Genomic DNA, 14,953 nt, shown 5'->3' with positions numbered 1-14,953 from the left:
TGAAAGACAATCTCTAAGAGGCCATCAAGGCAATACACTAGGGCCATTTGAGTCAGATTCTCTCTCAACTGCCAGACCATCCCCATGGAACAATGGACTCTACACAGGAGCCTGGAGTGGGACAGGATACAAGCATGCCTATGGAGCAACTGGCAAAAAGGGACAGAGACTGAATTTAAGGAGGGGTGCTTCTCTGAGCGGGGACCATCCATTGCCACAATGAAGACCAAGCTGGAGAGGGAGAAGGCAGGAGGGACTCTGCTTAGCCTGAAATGTTTGCAAGACCTGATTCACAGAAGGGGTAAGATTAAAGGTGGTGGGAGGCTGCGTTTTGGGACTTCTATTATTGTACAAAGGTCTGTAAATCTGTAGTGTTTTGGTTTTTTTTAAACAATGATGTGACTGCGGTTAACAAATTACTTTGCTAAGGCTGTGTCCCTTGCTTTCCTGTCATGGGTTTAAACTGGTGAAATTCTGGAGAAGCATGTATAAACAACTGAAGTGTTCAGGAGGTTTGAGGCAGTAGTTCCAGGATCTGAGTGAGACAGACTGGAGTTCCATGTCTCAATTTAGGAATGGCTCTGTCATAAATATAAGGGGAAGGGTAAACCCCTTTGAAATTCCTCCTGGCCAGGAGAAAGCTCCTCTCACCTGTAAAGGGTTAAGAAGCTAAAGGTAACCTCGCTGGCACCTGACCAAAATGACCAATGAGGAGACAAGATACTTTCAAAAGCTGGGAGGAGGGAGAGAAACAAAGGGTCTGGGTCTGTCTGTATGCTGTGCTTGGCCAGGGATAGACCAGGAATGGAGTCTTAGAACTTTTAGTAAGTAATCTAGCTAGGTATGTGTTAGATTATGATTTCTTTAAATGGCTGAGAAAAGAATTGTGCTGAATAGAATAACTATTTCTGTCTGTGTATCTTTTTTGTAACTTAAGGTTTTGCCTAGAGGGGTTCTCTATGTTTTTGAATCTAATTACCCTGTAAGATATCTACCATCCTGATTTTACAGGGGGGATTTCTTCATTTCTATTTACTTCTATTTTCTATTAAAAGTCTTCTTGTAAAAAACTGAATGTTTTTTCATTGTTCTCAGATCCAAGGGTTTGGGTCTGTGGTCACCTATGCAAATTGGTGAGGCTTTTTATCCAACATTTCCCAGGAAAGGGGGGGGTGCAAGTGTTGGGAGGATTGTTCATTGTTCTTAAGATCCAAGGGTCTGGGTCTGTAGTCACCTAGGCAAATTGGTGAGGCTTTTTACCAAACCTTGTCCAGGAAGTGGGGTGCAGGGTTTTGGGAAGTATTTTGGGGGGAAAGACGCGTCCAAACAGCTCTTCCCCAGTAACCAGTATTAGTTTGGTGGTGGTAGCGGCCATTCCAAGGACCACGGGTGGAATACTTTGTACCTTGGGGAAGTTTTGACCTAAGCTGGTAAAGATAAGCTTAGGAGGTTTTTCATGCAGGTCCCCACATCTGTACCCTAGAGTTCAGAGTGGGGGAGGAACCTTGACAGGCTCACACAAGAGATCTGAGCGAGGGCGTGTACCTAGGAGACACAGAGCTATGATTAGTGAGTAGACTCATTCTGACGCACTTGACTTAGAAGCCTGTGGGACCCAGCCTTTGGGTCCAGTTACAAGAAGAAGAGGACTGAACCAGGCTATAAAATGGATCATTAATTCAGAGTAGAGATCCCTTATGAAGTATTTTGTGATTGTAAAAATACGTAACAAAATCCCTTTCACAGTTTGTTCCGGACTGGGAGTGGGAAGGGGGTATGATACAATAGGGATTAGTAAAAGAGATTGGAAATTGTATGATAGGTGCAGTCCTTCAACAGATTTACATTCAGAGGAACTTTGTTTAACTTTGCTTTTTTTTCCAGCTGTTTGTCTTTGTTAACAATCTTGTGAAAAATACAATACAAAACATGAGAGAGAGAAAAACGGCACATCTGTCAGCTGTCAGAAAATATTTGTTCTGAAATATACTTAAAAGAACAGCCTCCTACTTCATCTCTCTCCCATTTTTATTTTTAGTATAGATTAGAATGGTCACTCATCAAGACACCCCTGCAGCAAAGGAATTTAAAAGCAACCCTGTACGGATGTTACACCAGCACTGAAGTTTCAAGTTTCATTAAAGTCAAGAAGAAAAGGCATTTTAACATCCCCTATGTGTCTGTTTCAAAAGGAGCAGCTGGCAGTCTGGCAGGGAGGAAAAGGTCATTGGGGAGGTCAGACAAGATAGTCACAGGTTTGTAGTTTACCTTGGACTCAGCTTAGTTCTCAATAGAGTTTCCTGAAAAGGACTCAGCATAGGGGAAACTACAGTCATTTGTATCGTGGAATAGACTTTTGTGGAGTGCCTAGATTGACACTGAAGGAGGCACTCAGCACAGGATTAGGAACCCTAGTCTAGACTAGGCCTATCCTCCGAAGTCCAGGTGCTCCAATTATCTCTGCTGCATCCTGCAAAGCTTAGACCTCCAGTACTCTCATTTGTGCAACCCATTAATGTTTGCCTGATTTGCTCTAAAATGAATAAAAATCTGATTATATAACCCACACTAACAGGTCATTTGTCCTTTATAGCACATCGTATTTTTCCAGGAAGAATTTTGATTTGCACATATTACTTCAGGGGGAAAAAAATCTTAAAAGATGTTGGGGATGGGAAAGGGAAATTGGTTTTTAAATGGCTTTAGCTACACCTTCTAAGAGTCATGAACATGAAACTAACTGACATCAGCGCACTTTTCAGGGAGATGGAGAGAACTGCACGTATGCCACTAGCGTGCTCTTATTCACGCACACACAATAACTCAGCTAAATTACAATTAATAGAACATGGAAGGGATTATGTCATGCACATGCCCCCCAAAAGAGAATACTGACAGTTTTCCAGAATGGGCTATGGTCTAAATATAGAATTCCCCTATTTAAAAACAAATCTGCTTTGAGCACAAAATCAATCAATCTTGTTCTTGGCTTTTGTGCATATGGACCTGCCCCAGCCCTAATTGCCTGTGCACCTCCAGGAAGGACACCTCTCTACCCCAATCATTGCCTTTCACCTGTAAAATAAGTATCCCTTGTGTTTTGTGTCCTGTTCCGTGTGAGTCACATCAGCCCCCTACCAAACCTTCACTCCAACATGCTCCACACCACAAATCCAGCTGGCAGTTCTACTTCACAGATCACGCAGGGAATAAGAACAGAGTGGAGGCTGCCCTTCAAAGCAGTAACTCTGCTTCTGTACCAACAGTTCTCTAGTAATAGCTACTATACTTACACTACCCTGGAGTTATTAATTAATTACCCCACGTGCGTTCCATCCGCCCCACACCACTGGAGACTCAGTTAGCTAACACTTTGCTCTCAAGGCAGGCCTGCCCAGAGCTGGAGAATTGTGATCCTAACCCCAAAGTCTAGCTGCATACCAAGAATATTCAGTTCACTCAGATAAAACGAGATTAATCTTGCTTCTAATATGCCCTTTTTCAGATTCATAAATTCCAAAGACATGCAAAATCCGTATGCCCTGCTTGAAATGGAGTGCAATTTTCTATACTGCATAACTATTTTATTTAATCAGGTACACTTACATTGCATGCATGTGAAGGAAGGCTAAAAATTTGGCCCTTCAGAGTCAAAGAAAAAAATACAATGCATATTTGGAACAGGAACAAAGACGCAGATTTTACATTAAGACAGAAATTCTTAGAGATGGACAGAAAAATATACACATGACAATGGCACCAAGTCAATAGTTTTCCTTTCATGTGTCTGACATATCTCCTTACTCCACTGCTCTAAACAAAGCAGTGCAGAGCAAAGACAGTATCCGTGATCACCACTACAAAAAGGTTTACCAGCAGTTCCCAAACAGGAGTATCTGAGATACCACACTCACCCCCCTCTATTTCTAACAGACAAGTAACAGCAGTATATCAGCTATGGTCGAGTAGGGAGTGTAGTAAATTTTGTCTTTTTTCATAGTCAACACTATGCAGAAGACAGTGCTGGGGTCTATTCTGTCTCCTGGTAAGAGGCAGGAAGGCCACAGCTTGATTTTGTAGATCGGAGGTGCAGTTAGCAGAGCTGAGATTTTAAAAACTGAACGGTTTACCTTTTGCAAACTGAGAACAATAGTAAAATTGTCTTTTGATTTGTAAATTGAGAAAAAAGGTGATCTTAGCTGAGAAAGAATCATAGAATATCTGGGTCGGAAGTGACGTCAGGAGGTCATCTAGTCCAACCCTCTGCTCAAAGCAGGACCAATCCCCAATTTTTGCCCCAGATTCCTAAATGGCCCCCTCAAGGACTGAACTCACAACCTTGGGTTTAGCAGGCCAATGCTCAAACCACTGAGCTATCCCTCCCCCCCAATACTGTATGGAACCCCATGGTGACAATTTTTGCAGTCACTATCCTTATTATAACCACATGGCAAGCATTATTATTATTTATTTGTTGAGCTCTGGGCATTTTGTTCAGTGCTAAATAGAAGCATCATAAAACATGGCATGTGCCCCAAGGACTTTACAGTCTAATTCAGATACAGACACAATACACTGGCAATGGGGCAAGCTGGAAGCAGTGGAAGTGCCTGAGTTGAAAGGCTGTGTGTGGATGAAAAATATCCTCACAATATTGGCAATTTCCTTAGAACCCTCTCTCTCTAAATACAATGCCACAAACAATGGAATCCTTTCCTATTCTGTCAAAGCTCACACAATGTAAGGGAGAGAAAATGCCTCTGTAGTCATTGCTCCTTGTTTGTGAAAACAGCCTCCTTCAGCCTTTGAAAGATATTTTCGTCTGTACTGTAAATAACAGTATGAGCTGTGCCATCGAACGCATGGGCTGTAATTAGATTTCAGGGTTCTGCTGTGGTTCATAAACCACTTCAGCAACCCTTTCATGGTTAAAAGGAGCCAGCAGAGCCATCCACAGAATTGCAACCTTGATTTCACTCCCATGGAACATATAATTTGCAGACAGTTTTTACCTTCTCATCACACAGATGACAAAATCTTCCAGACTGCAGTACATCCATTTAGTACAGCTCTCTATCAAAACAATATTTTTCCATAAAATTAGAAGTTTATTACCTGCCACAGGGAATTTGTACATAATAATCACACAGGAAAAAGCCATCATGTGCCCCAAAGAACCCTGTAAATACATTTTCCTCACTATAAAAAACTGCAGACAACAGGTCCACTTCCAGTACACGCTTTGAGAAGCAAACGGAAAGGTGAACTGTCAGCACTGTAGCACAAAGGCAGTGGTATTTCTGTGGCATATTCCATCTGATGCTCTGATAGCGCTTTACAAATATCAGACAATTAAAAACCTTCACAATAGGAAAGCAGTGAGGGAAAACAGTAATATTTTACCCTCATTTTAGAATCTCATCTAACCAGGGCAAGGATCTAACCAGGATCTTGCACTTGGTGGGTGTCAATAGAACCATAACAATAGGCACAGATCTTTCTATCTCAAGTTCTGTGCTTTAAGCATTGACCTATGCTGCTGCTCCTATATTTGCAAGTGACTGTGATGCAAGGCAGCCTTTTGGACTTCTCAGTCGCTGGCCATCGGAGGCAGGGCCCATTGCAGAGAAGAAGCACTGAGTCTTGGTGGGGGAAAATGCTGAATGCACCACTGTAATGAACACTCTCTGGTAACTAGGAAGTTAAGTGACATTAGTTCCTCAAAGGAGGCCATACAGTGACAATGGGGTGAGCCTGATTGTAGAACTTCAGGAAAATACGGAGAGTGTGAACCTGTGTCTCATGCATTAAAGACAGTGGCAGCATTAGGCATGTGTGTAATAGGGCCCCCACACCACGCAGACAGCTGCTGGTCAGAGGATCACTTAAATTCTTCATTGCATCTAAATCCAGCACCAGTGGGGAAAGAATGAATGGCCTAACTGCCTTACACTGCACACTGCTTAGAAAGTTGTGCTTTGGCCCTACCTCCTGGCTTCCTGATCCAGGCCTGGCTTTGGTCTAGCTGAGGCCGTGCAGCCTCACAAACAGGTGAGTGGGTGAGGGTTTTGGGCAAGTGGCGCGCCATGGGCACATGGAGGTGAGGGGTGACCTATCTATATGTAGGAAGGGAGAAGGGTGGAGAATGACATGCTTCTTCCCAGACAGCCCAGGAAAATCCAGCACTGACTATCACAATGGACTTCGACAGCAACAGGTGCAATTCACCCCTGTGCATAAGGCCAGCACAAAGTCTATGTACCATTTAGGGCCTACACGCACACCAGACAGAACTGAAATCTAAAATTAACCTTCTACTTTAAACAGCTAGTCTTCATTAAGCATCCTGGGCTAAAATATGCTACCCCAAAATCACCCCTCCCTTCCCCAAAAATAGATTCAGATCAATATGACTTTATTAGCTATCTCCAGAATGAATACAACCAAAACCAGAAAATTTATCATTCTTAGCTTGTTAAGCTTCCATCAGAACTCAAGATACATGGCAGCATACCCCTTGTAGTCCATGTGGCCACACTACCAGATTCAATTGGCAAGTTCAGAAAGGGGATACTACCATTAACGAAGTTCAGGCAAAGGTGTACTGAGCCAGGATGTCTATAGTTTGCTGTATTGTTGAACATGGTGACAGCCCTGGAGATGATTAAATAAAGCATGATTCATCTGGATCTAATTCTCGTGAGCAAGAGCCTATATCCTATTTTCGGGGGGGGGGGGGGCAGGGGGTAGCAGAACAAAGATAGAACTAAATCTGTATGGTTTTTTCATCTGTTACAGATTTTCCACTGTGTTAAGTGACAAGCTGTAATAGGGAAAACCTTAGCACTTACATAAATAACGAGTTTTATTCCAGTTTGCCCACTGTGTACTGAACAGACTGTAATATATTAAGAGTAAAACTCTTCCAGTTAAATTCTTTGCTCTTCAACCATTTATTCAGAGCAAATGGCTAAACCCTGATACATAGTTTATTTTTTCACTGAAATCATTTTGAATGTTAGGTACTGCATGTATTTAAATCCTGCAGCACACATTTTGTTAAGTATATATCTTAAATATAAATGAAAGGGGGGAATTCCCTATATATAAGCGTAAGATGAAGGAAAAAATAAAATATTAATCACTTGCTAAGTTACAGCCATTTTACTGCACTTTTAAAACAGAACCCCTCTTTTGAAAAGATCTTTGAGATTACAGATGAAAAGTGATAAATATCAATAGTAAAGATAGGATTGGACACAAACCAACCTGATATAACCCATGAACCACAAACATAATGAAATTAGAGGGGAATTATTACATTTAAATGCCACCATCATTTCTAAGCAAGTGGCTCCGAAGCTTTTGCACAAAAGGTTAACCACATCTGGAGAGACTGTCTCATGTTCACCTCCCTCCCCATTCATGATGGCACAACATCCCTGTGGCAACTACAGCCACTGCTTCCATCATGTATGCATTTTTAGCTGACTTTGGAGCAAGAACGGTTTGCTTTTGTTCTACACTTTCTACTTCTGCTCCTTTCATCTCCTTCCGTTTGCTCTGGTTCTCTCAGCTGGAAACCAGGGAAGCTAGCACAATCTGACCAGCCAACTGTTCGCAGAGCGCCAGAAAGTGTCTCACGGAGCACATCTCTGCATTGAGCAAGGAAATGAAATCCTACAGAGATAGGGAAGTGTTGCAGTTGCCTATTTTTCATCTTTCCCACCTGTACATGTCTGCCTAATGTGCTATGGGAACAAAATCCAGCCTAAAAAGCCTTTTTGCCTTAATACATTCAGGTTGTTTACAGACCATTCAGGAATTTAATGGCTTTACATCCTGCACAAAGGAGATATGCAGAATGAAGGCAAATACAGCAAGCCTGTGTTCTGATGAGGCATGTAAATAACTAGCAGATGCATGCATAACAAGATAATGGCACAGAAGTGGAGGATATTTAATTTATAGCCATTCAAGCAAGTTATCCCTTCTCTAAGCTAATGCTGAATCAAGAGGAAAAAGTGCCTGAGTATTTTTTTTTCAGCCCAGTGATCCGTTATAATTACATATCTGGTAATTAGAAAATTCTGCTTTCTAAAATGTGAAGAGTAAATGATAAGAGAGTTGCATTATTACAGTAATATATTTTAAAATATAAATCAAACAGAGTACATGTGTGCCAGTTATTGGCCTGCAAATCCAAACTGTGACTTCTCATAACTGAATTGTGTTGCAGGGCCTTCTTATTCTTCACCGCTTACTATAAATTCTGAGACTTGTTTGGTGAATTTGGTATACTTCATTTTGAGCACTAAGGTAAATGTTGAGACGAACTCAAACTGAATTGTGACCATATACCAAACGGTGAACATGGTAAATGTCCACTAGGTGGAGCCAAACCACCATGAACTGAAACAGCTGTAACACTAAAAGTTCAGTTAAGGTGGTAAGTGTGTGGAGGTGAAGAAGGTGAGGAAGTGGCAAGGGGAAGAGAAATACAGACTGTGCCTCAGTCTGTATTATCTTTTCTCATTTGAGTCGGGAGAAATAATTCACATGCTCCCACCTGTGCCCATTCCTCCCCACTTCTGCCCAAGCTCACTCCAGAACTGCTTCGGAGGGATTCAGAGGGGAACTATGAAAGCCGACAGGTGTGGAGGAGCAAACAGTTCAGACAGACACATCCCTTAAGGGAAGATTTATTAAACAGGATTCTCTATATCCTAGTAAAGAGGAGAGGATACAAGTTGCTGAAGTACAGGTAGAAATTGAAGAGAAACAGTCTAACGAAAGAGATTCTCATTCAGTTACATCACATGAAAGCAGACGACTAAATATTGACAAGTGTTTGTATACAGTTCTAGAAGGCTAAATACTAAGATGGGTGAACTTGAGTTCTTGGTATTAAATGAGGACATTGATATAATAGGCATTACAGAAACTTGGTAGCACAATGATTATCAATGGGACACAGAAATAACAGGGTACAAAACATACAAGAGGTCACACTGGTGTGGGAGTGGCCCTATATGTGAAAAAAGCATAGAGTCAAATTTAATAAAAAAATCTTAAATGAATCGAACAGTAACAAAGAATCTTTATAGACAGAAATCCCATGCTTGACTAGTCAGAGCATAGCAACAGGAATATACTACTGACCACCTGGCCAGGATGGTGACAGTGACTGTGAAATACTCAGAGAGATTAGAAAGGCTACAAAAACAAAAAGAAAACAATAATAATGGGGGATTTCAACTATTTCCAGATAGACTGGGTACATTAATGTGTGCTTCTTGAAGCAGCTAGTCCTGGACCTACAAGGGGAGAGGTATTTCCTGACTTGATCCTAAATAGATCATATGATCTGCTCCAAGAGGTGAAGACAGCTGAACCACCCAGTAATAGTGACCATAATGTAATTTAAATGTAACATCCCTGTAGGGGAGAAAATACCAAAGAAGCCTACCACAAGTAGCATTTAACTTCAAAAGGGGGAACTACACAAAAATGAGGAGGCTAGTTAAACAGAAATTAAAAAGAACAGTCACAAGAGTCAAATGCCTGCAAGCTGCATGGAAACTATTTAAAAACACCATAACAGAGGCTCAAATTAAATGTACACCTTAAATAAAACAAGCCTTAAGAGGATCAAAAAACCCACCACCATGGCTAAACCACAGAGTAAAAGTGGCAGTTGCAGGCAAAAAGCTATCATACTGGCAGGGTGGATGGAAGATGAGAAGCAGGCATATTCCCAGCTCCCTCTTTTAAATAATGGATGCTCTATTTATTGTGAAACTCCTCTGAAAATTAACCCTTTTCTCCAAAGGCTCCAATGTAAGCAAGTTCCACTGCGTGCGCATTGGGCACAATCTCTAAAACTTGCCATTCAATGCTTCTCCTTTTATTTACAATGTAATTAGAATATTCTTTATTCCTAGAATGCGGAAGCACCCCAGACGTTGCAAACAACATTTAAAGTTATATTGCTAATGAAAAGGTTTTACCGGGCATAGCACCACATCGTACATAGAGCTAAGTGAAGGATATGGCATATAGTACATCAGAGGAAGCACAAAGGGGTGGTAGATTTAAGGATGTCGATGAACAGTAGATTTAATAAGAAGATTTGGTAAATCAAGGGATCAAAATGCAAAAATAGAGGCCCTGTGTTTGTGAAATATGGGTACAGATCAGACAAACTGAATTTTCTCAGAAAACAGAGATCCTGATGGCATGATGGTCTTAGTTAATGAGTGATTATGACTCAAGCACACCTACAGGCTCTACACAAATTTTCACTGGATATGAACAGCCCCTTCTCTTCAAGCCCATCAGCAGCAATGAATACTTCAGGGATGGGACTTATGCTTGTGAATTCAGGTCTCACTGACCTCAACAACTGGCACAGCCTAACTGCACTGCATGCCCCACATCAACAGCCTGTCACGTCCTTGACTGCTGCTTTACTTCTCTCACCCTCCCATCTGTTCCTTCTGCTAGACAGATGCTAGGACATCCAATCTCCTAAAAATCAAACATTTACTTGCATTTGAGTACGTCCTACAACGAACAACATTACATACACACACACACTTATCTCCACAACATACAGATGTAACATTCTGCCTCTGCATATACTGCTTTGCAAGACTACTTTATAAACCAGGTTATAAAGCTCAAAAGGTTCAAAGTGCACACAAAGCACACAATTTGTTTTTTTTTTTAAATACTCCAGTTATTTAGCTTTTTAACATATTTCCACATAAAAGCCATAACAATTAAAGTACAAACTTACAATTCCATTCTGTACACTGAAGCCCAGCTGGTATTTCAGGTCTGGTCGTTTTATGAGGACGGTTGTAACAGGAGGACAGCTGACAATGTTCAGTTTCACCTGCGTCTGGTTCTTAAGACCCTGAAAAAATCCCAAATGTTAGCATTTTCTGAAGTGGTTCTAAAGTGGTGCTCACTGGAAGTATGTGAAGTAGCTGAGCTTGAAACCCTGTACCCCTCCCCGCTTGCAGCTGCAACTAACATAGGACTGCCCATATGAAGGAACATTCTGCCACTCTAAATTAAAATTATCCTATTGATCCTGAGGAAAGAAGTCAGGGACTCTTTCCGAACTCTTAGTCCAGCTGACCATCCTAAAACCTTACCAACAATAACAATGCACTCTCATATAGATAGCACCTTCAATCTAATGATCTCACAGCCCTTCATAATCGTTAAAGGATGCAGCTTCAATGTGTCTAAGATACTGTAATCTCCATTTTACAAATGGGGTAGTGAGGCCAAGGCCTTCTCTGCTCTAATGAATTATCGCAAATTTTCCAACCATCATTAACGCCAAACCACATCCAACAGCATTAGCAATACTGTGGGCTGTAGTTCTGATTGGCTCCCAATAAAGATGAGTGGAAGCTACAGGATGTTATGGAGAGGGTACCTAAAAGATGTTTCATTTTCATGACATGCCGTCTGGTAGGGCCGATGGAAGAGAAGATCCAAAGTTTGGAGACTTCTGGGATGGAGGTTGACTGATTAAAAGAACTTTAAACTAGGAATTCGGGGAGACGGTTGGGAGATGCTCATGTAATCTTCACACCTGATTTTAACATTAACCGGGAGGAAAATCAAATAAAAGAGGATACAGCAGTGGATAAAGGAACAACAGAGTGTAGGAGAATGGACAACAAGAGGAAAGGCAGTGCCAACATCACTGACAGTAAGTTAGGTAGGCTTAACTGGCAGTAAAACGACTATACCTAATCAGGCGAAGAATCTGGGTGAAGCCAAGCAAAAACAATTAAGATGTCTGTACAGCAATGCAAGGAGCCTGGGTAACAAAATGAAGGAACTAGAACTACTGGTGCAGGATATAGGGATAACAAAAATACGGTAGAATAGTAGTCATGGCCGGAACACAGGTATTGAAGGTATGTCCTATTCAGGAAAGACAGAAGTAAAGAAAAAGGTGGTGGAACAGCACTGTGCATTAATGACAAGGTAGACTGTAAAGAAATTACAAGTGATGGAATGGATAAAATGGCATACGTGTGGGTCAAAATCACTTTAGGGAAGAAACCTAACAGAGGTTGCACTGGGATAGTGCTTAGAATCTGCTACAAATCCCCTGGATCTGATGTGGATATGGATAGAGATCTTTTCAGTATTTTTAATTAAATACCACTACTGGGAATTTTGTGATCATGGGAGACTAATTACCAACATCATCATGTAATACCAGGCACTCAACTTCACCCATCTCAGTACTTAAGAATTCTAGCATTTGTAAACAAGCACTTATACAATTTGTCAATATTTAGTTGTTTACCTTCATGTGGTGTAATTGAATGGGACTCTCTTTTGTTGGACTTTTTCTATTAATTTCCTACCTGTACTTTATTAACTTCTCTCTTCTCCTCTTTACTAGGACATAGAGTATCCCCTTTAATAAATCCTCCCCCTAAGAGACGTGTCTGTGCGAACCACGGATTCTCCTACCCCTGTTGGCTTTTCCCCAGCCCTTAATTTAAAAACTCCTCTATGAGCTTTTAAGTATACATGCCAGTAACCTGGTTCCATTTTGGTTTAGGTGGAGCCCATCCTCCCTCTATAGGCACCTCCTTTCCCAAAAGGTACCCCAGTTCCTAACAAACCTAAATCCCTCCCCCGAACATCTCATCCACACATTGAGACCCTGCAGTTCTACCTGTCTAACTGGCCCTGCGCATAGCTGGAAGCATTTCAGAGAATGCTACCGTGGAGCTCCTAGACTTTAATCTCTTATGTAGCAGCCTAAATTTGGCTTCCAGGATCTTTCTCTCCTACATTTCCCTATGTCATGCATACCTATGTGTACCATGACCACTGGCTCCTGCCAAGCACTGCACATAAATCTGTCTTGATACCTTGAGAGGACCACAACCTTTGCGCCCGGCAGGCAATTCACCATGCTGTTCTCCCAGTCATTTACTAACCAACTATGTTTCTAATAATTAATTCCCCCATTTGTATTACCTCTCTCTTCATAGTAACAGGGGTCCCCTCCCCCAAAGAGGTATACTCAGTGTGAGAGGGTAGGTACCATGGCATCATCCGGAAGGAGGGTCCCAACTATGGGATTGTTTCCCTCCACTCCAGCTTGATGTTCTTTTTCCCAGACTTTCATCCTCCTCAACAGCACAGAGGCTGTCAGATGGGGGATGGGACCGCTCTATTGTATCCCAGAAAGTCTCTTCTATGTATCTCTCTGTCTCCCTTCGCTCCTCTAGTTCAGCCACTCTGTTCTCAAGAGCCCGTACTCAATCTCTGGGGGCCATGAGCTGCTTGCACCAAATGCACACATACGCCACCTGACCATAAAGCAGGTAATTATACATGCTGCATTCAGTGCAACAAACTGGCTAGCTCCCACTCTGGGGCTGGACTTCTGCCGGCATGATTTTTACTCTTCCAGGGTTGTGTGTGTGTTTTCTTTTCCTTTTTGTGGGGGAGGGGTGAAGGGAAGGGGGTGTTGGCCTAAATTTAGAGAATGTTTATTAGGTGTAACTGGCTATCATGCTCAGTCTCTAAAGCCCCTCTGAAAACTCCTGTTTCCTGCTCTTGTTCGCTAGCTCCTCTGGTTGCTTATGAAAAAGGGATCCGAAAAGGATCAGGGATCAAAGAATGGCAGGCTAGAACCTCATGTGGAAGCTCTCAGCTTTGCAGGCTACTAGGCTCAGCACACATCCCCCCAAATAGACCACACTATAAACTTCAATAAAGCAGGCACACAGCAAGCAAGGAAGCACACAACAACAAAACCACTGTTTTTTTTTAAAAAGTCTCCAGAGGTGATCCTGACAATTACAGGCCAGTAAGCCTAACTTAGGTACCGGGCAAATTGGTTGAAATTATAAGTAAAGAACAGAATTATCAGACACACAGATTAACAATATGTTGGGGAAGACTTAACATGGCTTTTGTAAAGGGAAATCATGCCTCACCAATCTATTAGAATTCTCTGAGGGCGTCAACAAGCATGTGGACAAGGGTGATCCGGTGGGTACAGTGTACTGGGACTTTCAAAAAGCCTCTGACAAGGTCCCAACCCAAAGGCTCCTAGGCAAAGTAAGCAGTCATGGGATAAGAGGGAAGGTCCTCTCATGGATCAGTAACTGGGTAAAAGATAGGAAAGAAAGGGTAGGAATAAACTCTCAGTTTTCACAGTGGAGAGAGATGAAGAACGGTGTCCCCCAGGGATCTGTACCGAGACTAGTGCTGTTCAACATATTCATAAAAGATCTGGAAAAAGGGGTAAACAGTGAGGTGGCAAAGTTTGCAGACAATAAAAAATGACTTAAGATAGTTAAGTCCAAAGCTGACTGTGAAGAGTTACAAAGGGATCTCACAAAACTGGGTGACTGGGAACAAAATGGCAGATGAAATGCAGTGCTGATAAATGCAAAATAAAGCACATCGGAAAACATAATCCCAACTATATATACAAAATGATGGGGTCTAAATTAGCTGTTACCACTCAAGAAAGAGATCTTGGAATCATTGTGGATAGTTCTCTGAAAACATCTGCTCAATGTGCAGCAGCAGTCAAAAAAGCTAGGACAGTGATAGACAATAAGACAGTAAATATCATAATGCTATGATATAAATCCCTGGTATGCCCATACCTTGAATACTACATGCAGTTCTGGTAGCCCCATTTCAAAAAAGATATATTAGAATTGGAAAAAGTACAGAGAAGGGCAACAAAAATTATAAGGGTACAGAACAGCTTTCATATGAGGAGAGATTTAAAAAACTGGGACTCTTCATCTTAGAAAAGAGATGACTAAGGGTCGATTTGATATAGGTCTCTCAAATCATGAATGGTGTGGAGAAAGTGAACAGGAAGTGTTATTTATCCTTTCACTTAACACAAGAACCAGGGGTCACCCAATAACAA

At 41.7% G+C, this 14,953-nt stretch overlaps 1 protein-coding gene across 2 annotated transcripts in view; it reads right to left on the bottom strand.

The window, feature by feature from the left end:
* APBA2 (amyloid beta precursor protein binding family A member 2) overlaps positions 1 to 14,953 on the bottom strand; it is an 81,700-nt gene that overhangs the window by 5,024 nt on the left and 61,723 nt on the right. For both annotated transcript variants that reach the window (XM_077828430.1, XM_077828431.1), the window contains one exon: positions 10,802 to 10,921. In XM_077828430.1, the coding sequence (XP_077684556.1) occupies positions 10,802 to 10,921 (120 nt within the window). The remainder of the gene's footprint in view (positions 1 to 10,801; positions 10,922 to 14,953) is intronic.

The sequence above is a fragment of the Eretmochelys imbricata genome, chromosome 10 (assembly GCF_965152235.1).
Source record: "Eretmochelys imbricata isolate rEreImb1 chromosome 10, rEreImb1.hap1, whole genome shotgun sequence".
Taxonomy (NCBI): Eukaryota; Metazoa; Chordata; order Testudines; family Cheloniidae; genus Eretmochelys; species Eretmochelys imbricata.
The sequence above is the reverse complement of the archived record's forward strand: the minus strand, read 5'-3'. Positions and strand labels throughout refer to the sequence as shown.